At 35.3% G+C, this 8,519-nt stretch overlaps 3 protein-coding genes across 5 annotated transcripts; 2 read left to right on the top strand and 1 right to left on the bottom strand.

Annotated features, from left to right (window-relative positions):
* Positions 1-719: 719 nt before the first annotated feature.
* On the bottom strand, positions 720-4,539 carry LOC141689400 (stellacyanin-like). 3 transcript variants are annotated; one of them, XM_074493676.1, is made up of 5 exons: positions 4,474-4,528; positions 4,036-4,328; positions 3,770-3,926; positions 1,669-1,833; positions 720-1,261 (listed from the first exon to the last, which is right to left on the bottom strand). In XM_074493676.1, exons 4-5 carry the CDS (start codon positions 1,829-1,831, stop codon positions 870-872), a joined length of 555 nt encoding a protein of 184 aa, XP_074349777.1. In that variant the 5' UTR covers positions 1,832-1,833; positions 3,770-3,926; positions 4,036-4,328; positions 4,474-4,528; the 3' UTR covers positions 720-869. The 3 variants fall into 3 exon arrangements, with proteins under 3 accessions (XP_074349777.1, XP_074349776.1, XP_074349779.1); XM_074493675.1 differs by having other exon boundaries at positions 4,036-4,539; XM_074493678.1 differs by lacking the exons at positions 3,770-3,926; positions 4,036-4,328; positions 4,474-4,528 and having other exon boundaries at positions 721-1,261; positions 1,669-1,944.
* A 1,843-nt stretch (positions 4,540-6,382) lies between these two features.
* Positions 6,383-7,330, top strand: LOC141692028 (protein FAR1-RELATED SEQUENCE 5-like). The gene has a single exon (XM_074496772.1). It carries the CDS (start codon positions 6,383-6,385, stop codon positions 7,328-7,330), a length of 948 nt encoding a protein of 315 aa, XP_074352873.1.
* A 229-nt stretch (positions 7,331-7,559) lies between these two features.
* On the top strand, positions 7,560-8,519 carry LOC141692027 (protein FAR1-RELATED SEQUENCE 5-like). The gene has a single exon (XM_074496771.1). The coding sequence runs from the start codon at positions 7,560-7,562 to the stop codon at positions 8,517-8,519; it is 960 nt and encodes a 319-aa protein (XP_074352872.1).

The raw sequence follows: 8,519 nt of genomic DNA, 5'->3' as shown, positions 1-8,519 counted from the left end.
TCGTCATGAAAAAATATATTCTCCCATGATACCCTTTTCCGAGCAAGTAAAAGCATATAAAAATAAATTTAAAATTAAAATTAAAAATACATACTACAAATAAGTTTACATCACTACTCAACTGAAAAAGATTTAAACCAAAATAATTTTTTGGGAATTAAATATGAGCGTTCGAAAACATACCCTCGCGTAATCTTTACACTCCACTCGCAAGACACCCTTTCTCGACCTCCAAAAATCATATATATACAGTTTTAAAATTATAAAAAAAATACATACTAAAAATAAGTTTACCTCACTAACCAACAAAAAAAAATTAAACCAAAATAATTTTTTGACAATTCAACATAAACGTTCCATAACAAGCTCTCATATGTTTTTAGGACCGCACAAATTTGCACAAATATAAGACAACAAAGGGGAGGAAAAGAAAAAAAAAAGAAATATTACCCCAGAACGCCACTACTTTTGGGTAAAATGGCAGAACCCCACTACTTTTGGGTAACAATGGCAGAACCCCAGAAAGTGACGTTTTGTGCCATTTTTGCAAAATTCTTATCCCATAAAAATGAATTTTAGATTCAAATGTGTCAAAAAATCAATGAAGCCCATTTTGAGCTTGAATTCAACCTAATTTTGATTAGGCCCAACACGGAAAGACCAAAAATATATTAAAAAAGCATTGAAATTTATTGAATATATAGTGGTTACGGAAGAAATAAAGCCGACGCTTGAATAAAATTATTCATTATGAGGAGATTACACTCGAAACAAGATGATTTGGTTGAATTAAAAAAGGAAGAAAAAAAAAACTCGTAGAAATATATATGCTACTACTTGTGCAAAACAAAGATAGACCCCTGAGCGTATTAGACTATCCAGGTGGAAATTATCAAAACAAACAATGCAATGCAAAGAGATTCCAACATGGTGACATGATAAAACATGGCTGCTGAACTTGAAGGTTTATTGGTCTTGGACGAAGGTTGAGGAAGCGAACCTCCTCCTCCTGCTGCTCCTCCCGATTGCGGCGCCATCGCAGGAGATGCTGCCGAAGAATTTCCTTGTGTAACAACATGTAATTTCATTCCTCCTAGGCAATGCAACCTGTTACCGCAGATGAAGTAACTGTCACCAGGCTGTGCCAAAGTAAACGAGGTGTTCCCGTTACTACTTGATTCTAGTACATTGCTCGTGTTGCACCCGTCGTAACTTTCTTTTTTCACCTTCGAAACACTATGTGTTGACGAATATTGAAAAGCTATATATAAACAACAAAAATTATATCAGATTACTAACATTGCAGTCTAGTGAATATCATAACACGGTATTATAAACTGGATTCTAATCAGCTTGTGACCAAATGGTTGAACTTGTGATCCTATTTTCGATAAATGGACTATAAACGACGGAAATTTCTGTCATAATTAAATTAATTTTTTGTCATAAAAAGTCATACTTCCACCGTCTCATCCAATTATATACAGTTTTTTTTTCAATATTCGACACACATCTAAAATGAATTTAAACAACAAAAATTTGTTCAGCTTTATGCATGACGAGTCCCCATCCTCCAATGTATACTACCTAGGAGAAAGAGACGGTATATGTTATAGTTATAGTGTTTGAACAATTTGATAGATATGTAATGGATAAGGATAAGATTACCAAGAACATCGCCGACTTGGAATTGTTTGCCATTTGTCCATGAACCGAGATCAGTGCTAATGTCCCAACCGGAATTGTCGCCGACCATGTACGTTGTAGCTGTGCATGTTGATGAAAAACAGAGGACTACTAGGAGGAGGAAGACAAGTAGTTTTGTCTCCATTTCTGGTGAAAAATTATGATTATGTTTTAGAACACATGTGTTTGTGATATAAATAGGCAATTTGATGTATGATTAGATGGCCTAACTAATCTATAGTATTTGTTAACTTGCAGCGATTCAAGCTGATTTACTTTTGAGAGACAACTACAAGCTGATTTAACACACGCACACATGAAATTGTTGTTGTCTGGTGGTTGAAGTTAGTTGACGGCAGTTTAACTCCCTTCCAACTCTAGTCTCTCCATTTTCTTGATTTATATACAAGCAAATGGTGTGACCAGAAAGTCAAATTGCATGATTTCTACCTAGTTTTACCAATTTCTTTGTAAGGAACATCGTTGATATCTTCTTTGTAAGGAAACATTGTTGATATCTTCAAGTGCTACAATCCGATTCAAAATTTGTAGGGTCTCCGATAGCCCAGGTGGTTGATACCGGAACTTCTAAATTCATTCAAAGTGAATATTTAGATTTAAGTAGGGTCAATGCGAAAAAATTGCAGGCTATTATGTAATACGGGTTTAACCGGTGCGCACCCGAAAGATAGCAGATAAAAAAAAATTTGTCACTAATTAAGACTTTCATTAATTTAAAAGGTATATATTTATTTTATATATTATATAAATAGTATATTATTTTATAAAAAAATATTTGAAAATTTTATTTAAATTAAAGTGTTTACATGTGTGTTTGTACATGTTCTTAACTCCGTAAAAGACGAAACAGATGATTATAAACGCGTACGTTCGTAATGAAACAAGCACGAAGCATGCACAAATGAACTGATGCTTACAATCCGAATTTTAAGCCTCAATTTCGGGCGCAAAAGAATCAGAAGATAAAATAGTATTGTTCAATTCTCTTGTTTTTCCTCATTTCTTATGATTTTCAAATTCTCATAGAAGTGAAAAAGTGAAATAGGGAACATGTATAGATCTGTAAGCACAAGCAGATTAGATGGTAATAACGAGGGATTGCCTTTGTATGAACAACAGGGAATTACCCCAGAAGTTATATTCAAAAAAGAGAAATCTCGTTCTAAGTTTTCAGAGAGAGCTGTTCATCTCATTCCTTTTGTTATTGTCTTCTGTGCACTTGTTCTCTGGTTCTTCTCTAATCCAGGTTTGTCTCCTGTCTTTTCATAACACTCTACATATGTTGCATGCCAACATATTGCCACCAAACATGTGATATTTTAGATTTAGGTCTTATTTGCATTACAATTGGCAGAACCCGGCTCTACGAGCGAGATATACAGGATATGTGTTTAACATTTTAATTCGATTACCAATAGAACTCAACATAATTTGTTCATTATAACTAATCCTTACTACATATTCCAGCCAATACAAAATTTAAAAAACGGCTTTAGGTGCGAATATTATGTGTTAATCTAAACTATTTTGTATGTTGATAGAGGCAGAGGCGTGACAGAGAGCCGAGCATATGCCTCGGCCACCCTAAGATTTGAAATTAAGTAACATCAATACCGTTATATGTCAAGAAATGTTGCTTTTTGGGTAGAAGGACCATGGTTCGATTCCAAGAACCAACTCATACTATATTTTTGCATCATATTTGTTAAAAAGAATCTTTTATCAATCAACTATCACTTTTTAAATAAATATTTTCCATAGCTCGTCTCATCCTTCGTTTTGCATCATATTTGTCAAAGAGAACATTTTATCAATAATCGCTTGTTTAAATAAAAAAGTTTTATAGCCCGGGCCATCCTGGATTTTATTCCTAAGTTTGTGACTGAGAGTTCAAGGCTATGATATAGTGTGTTTTATGATATTATCACATATATATAATGTGGGAAATGTGCATATGCAGATGTAGATCTACCGTCGAAAGGTGATTCAATAGCAGGAAGAATCGAAGGATTGACACTAGAAGGCGACATTGATAGCGATGGCACCCAGAGAGGAGTTTTACCTCATCATTTAGATCTGGGGGATGTTCTCATGAATCGTCCATATCAAGATCCCGATCCTGATCCTCTCAAAAATTAAATCTTCTTACTAGCATCTCTTTCGATGATTCACCTTGTACATTTTACCAAGATTCTTTGCTTAATGATCATCTCTAAAATCTGAACAATATACAAAATCGCGAGTAAGAATTGAAATAAGCTAGTTCAAAAGTATTATTCCGTTCAGCCTTGAAAATAGATAATCAAACATGATCATCTCATTGCATACCTCGTTTGATAATGTTTGTAATTTGATGGTCATTTTAGCTTTAATTTACACTTTTTGCGCGGCTTTAGGTGGCTCTTTATGCATGTTTGAATCGCTTCGTAGATTACAGTCAATGAGTCATGCAACTGCAGTGTTTGTCAGACTTGTTCGCCTATAGTCAGGAGTGGCCCTGAATTTGGCCATGTTGCAGCTTTTTAGGCATGTATGGATAGCTTCATAGATTACAGGTGTTTGTTTGATAGCTGCATCTCTTCCTTTACTAAAGAAGTCTTCCAATCTTTTATAAAAAAAAACTGCAGGGAAATGATGCAAAATGTTATCAGAAGAGGTAAATTGATATATAGGATGGATAGCGAAAAATTAAAAATTTAACAAATCTTGATTGTGGAACAAAATTCTCTTGTTGGATGCCGAAAAACGAGATTAGTTGTTGTCAACCTAGCTATAATCTCTGAACCAATAACAACTAGAGGAAACATATAATGCTGTTGAGAACCCTTCTGAAGCATTTTTGAATTCTGTGTAATCACAAAGCAAAAGAAGTTTAGTTTATCGGAGAGCCACTTAAGCTGGTGTCTGATGGGCAAATGGTTTTTCAAATTCCCTTTCTTAACACCTTTTACTAGCTTCTTAAGACCAATGAAGAACGCCCTGTTTATACAAAGTTACAGAACTTTTAAAAATCCCATAGAATGAGCAAAAAAACACAAACAATGAGATAAGAACTAGGTGGTATTCATAATTAGACTCCTGCAGGATAGATTTCAATCAATGATGCACATTAGTTGCCCATAAGTAAACATCTTTGAAATTTCTTACCCTCTTGCATCAAAGATTCTAGCCACTCCCTGCAAAAGTATCCCCGGTTATTATATCCGTTTTTCTGTTGTGTTCATAGACATACAATAAGTGCGAAAAATAATAGTTTAGGAACTCTTTGATTGGTTTAGTTTCTCTGTATATAGTGTCCAAATCAAACACTATTATAAATAAGAAAACAATCAAAATTACCTAAATTTATAGTTTTCGACATTTGTCGTGTGCCCCGAGAACATAAATTTTATTGAGTTTATAATTAAAAAAAATATTTAAACTTTATTTACTTGGAGCAATTCTAACAAATTTATATATCACCCAACCCTTTATATATATATATATTATTAAATTTAATGATTTAGTATGTGCTCATCTTCGATAATTCTTTTATCATTTTATTTATAGAACTTATAAGTACAAAAATGTTACTCATTCCGTCCTACAATACAAGTATCTTTCGAAAAAATATAACGCAGAGAATATTAACCTAACCCTCATTAACTATTATTAAATTTTAAAAATGAAACCAGTAAGTATTGACTCAGTTGTTTAAAAAGGGATAAATATCATCTTGGTCACAGGTTCAAATCCCGCAGAAGAAAAATTTATGATTATGCCTCTAGTGCACCCGAAGGGTAGCGGCTGCGGGTTTCATACGATAAAAAAAATAAAAAGGATAGTTTTGAAATAATGCCAATATTTTTTGCTTTGAAAATTAAAAATAAACATGTATTATCAGGAAAAAAATCAGTAGAACCCGGGAGTAAAAGAGAAAGAGAAAGTATCGAGGAATAGGGGCGTGCACAGTTCGATTTGACTCTTATTGAAAACCGTACATTGTACACGTAATAAAGTAAGGGGGACGGTCTACAACAACCGTTTGTTGTAGACCAGTTCATAACAAACACATTGGTAGCCGTTGGATGGGAATTGGGTGGCTGGGATTAGGGGCGGACCGCGAAAAATTTCCGCGGTTGGATGGGACGGGCCGCTGAAATTTTCCGCGGTTGGGTGTGTTGCTCCCTTATCCCCGGCAACCCAACAGCCTCCCCACCACACAAACCAACAAAAAATTCCCAACAAAATTCTACTTGGAGAGTGATCAATTTAGGCGAATTTTGGGCATTTTCATCAAGAAATTCAAGGTATATTTCTTGTCTTAAATTTTACATTTTCATGGCGGATAAATTATTTGCCCGTATGTTTCGTCATAAACGTCAAAATGAAAAAAAGAGTATATTGATCATAGTTTACATCTTGATGATTTAAATACTAGTGAAGAACCTAAAACCCCTGTATATGTTGAAGATGATGATTTTGTAGATAGAAATGAGGAATTTATTAATTTAGATGAGAATTTGGTTGATGTTGAAGATGAAAATGATGAAAATGAGGTTGCAAACGAGGTTGAAAATGATAGTGATAATGTTGAGGGTGAGGAGGAAGATGAAGATGATAATGTAGAGGATGCAAATTTGTATGAAAATGTTGATGGGGGGGAGTTCCATATTTGAATCAAAATTTTCAAAGTATGGATGAGGCCGGTCATTTTTTTAGGGCTTATGATTTACGAAATGGATTTGCTATTAAAATTCAAGCTAGTCGTCGTAATAAAGACAACGAGATATATGGTCGTTTATATGTTTGTAGGCTTTATGGAAAAAGTGTCGTCGCCGAGAGTAGTCAAAATAAACGGCGTAGAGAGGTTCTTCCTAAAAGCGAGTGCAAGGTTAGGATGTATGTCAATTATCAAAAGAAAAAACGTCACTGGAAGGTAACTAGCCTTGAATTGGTACACAACCACGGTCTTGTTTCCCCTAGTAAGATGAATTTGGTACAACGAGAAAGACATGTCAACACCGCGACCCGTAGTTTGATTAAAACGCTTTATGGTTCGGGGGTTCGTAATTGTCAAGTGATGAATGTGATTGGTAACATTCATGGAGGTAATGACAAAGTTGGTTTCAATGTTCAACATGTTAGGAATGTGTTAAGAGATGAGAGGAAGAAAATGTTTGAGATTAGTGACGCCCAAGCGGGGTTGTACTTGTTGCATAGGTTGAATGAAGAAAGTGGTTCTAAATATTTTATTAGGACCGAAGTCGATGAAGAGAATCGCTTGAAGTGTCTAGTATGGATTGATCCGAGATGTATAATGGCTTACCAAAATTTTGGCGATGTTATGGCTTTTGATACCACTTATCGGATAAATAGGTATGCAATACCATTTGTCCCATTTACCGGAGTCAATCATCATTATCAATCGGTAATTTTCGGGTTTGCATTGATGCGGGATGAACACGCGTCGACTTTTGAGTGGATTCTTCATACTTGGCTTGAAGGTGTGGGGAATAATCCTCCATTGACTATAGTCACGGATCAAGATCAAGCCATGGCAAGCGCTATTGCGGTTGTACTCCGAATACTACCCATTTATTGTGTTCTTGGCACATTAGTCAAAAATTCCCGGAGAAATTAGCTCATTATTATTCGGATTTTCCGGAATTCAAGACGGACTTCAACAATTGCATTTATAAATCTCTCACCGAATGTGTTTTTGAAGCTAGATGGGCGTCGTTTGTGGAAAAGTATCACTTGCAAGATCATAAATGGTTAAATGAGTTATATGAGTTGAAGCACAAGTGGATTCCTGCATATACTAGAAACAAATTTTCGGCGTTTCAAATAGTACATCAAGGAGTGAGGGGATGAATTCTTTCTTTGATAAGTATTTGAGTTCGGCAACGGGTTTGAAGGAATTCATTGAAAATGCCCAAAAAACATTGGCAAGGCAATTCATGAGGGAGAAGGAAGAAGATTATGTCACCATTAATCTAAAACGTCCCATGAAATTGCATACCATATTGGAGTATCATGCTTCTTGTATCTACACTAAGGAAATGTTTAGAAGATTTCAAGATGAATTGGTTGAGTCTTCAAAATACTTTGTTGAAAAAGACCGACGAGCTAGTGAAGAAGGGGAGAGAATGGGGGATGTTTATACGTACTATAGTTGTTATAGGCCCATGTCCGAGCCTACGAGAAGAAATGTTTATTTTGTAGCATTCGAGAAAGCAAGCTCTTTGGGAATATGTACGTGTAGAATGCTTGAACATTCGGGGCTACCTTGTAGACACCTATTGGCGGTCTTCACTAAGAAACGGGTTTCGGAAATTCCCCCTTATTACATAAACCGGAGGTGGACAATGCATGCCAATAGAGTTGATGGTGTGTTGCCTTACAATTTGGATGTTGGACAAAGTCATGAGATGACCTCAACCGATCGATTTAATAGCATGACAATGTTAATCATGAGTTTTTGTCAAAGTAGCATTGCATCCAAGGAATGGTATGATTATGCCGTTGGAGTGATGAATCGGGAAATACCAATTCTCGAAAGAATGAGCATTGATGGAATTAAATCTTACGAAAGCAATTTGCAAGCTCCAAATGCAAGTGCTCATGAAGAAATAATTCTTGAACCTATTATGTCCCAAACTAAAGGGAGGAAGAAGGACGTTCGTTTCAAAAGTCCAATAGAATCGATTGGTAAAAAGGAGAAGCCGCCAAGAAGGTGCACTTATTGTCAAATGGAAGGCCATGATAAAAGGAAGTGTGCTAGTAGACTAGAAGATCTTAAAAATGTTCAAGAATCGCAATATAATTAG

This window comes from Apium graveolens, chromosome 10 (assembly GCF_009905375.1).
Source record: "Apium graveolens cultivar Ventura chromosome 10, ASM990537v1, whole genome shotgun sequence".
Classification (NCBI taxonomy): Eukaryota; Viridiplantae; Streptophyta; class Magnoliopsida; order Apiales; family Apiaceae; genus Apium; species Apium graveolens.
Note: the sequence above shows the minus strand (reverse complement) of the source record. Positions and strands in the feature narration are given on the sequence as shown.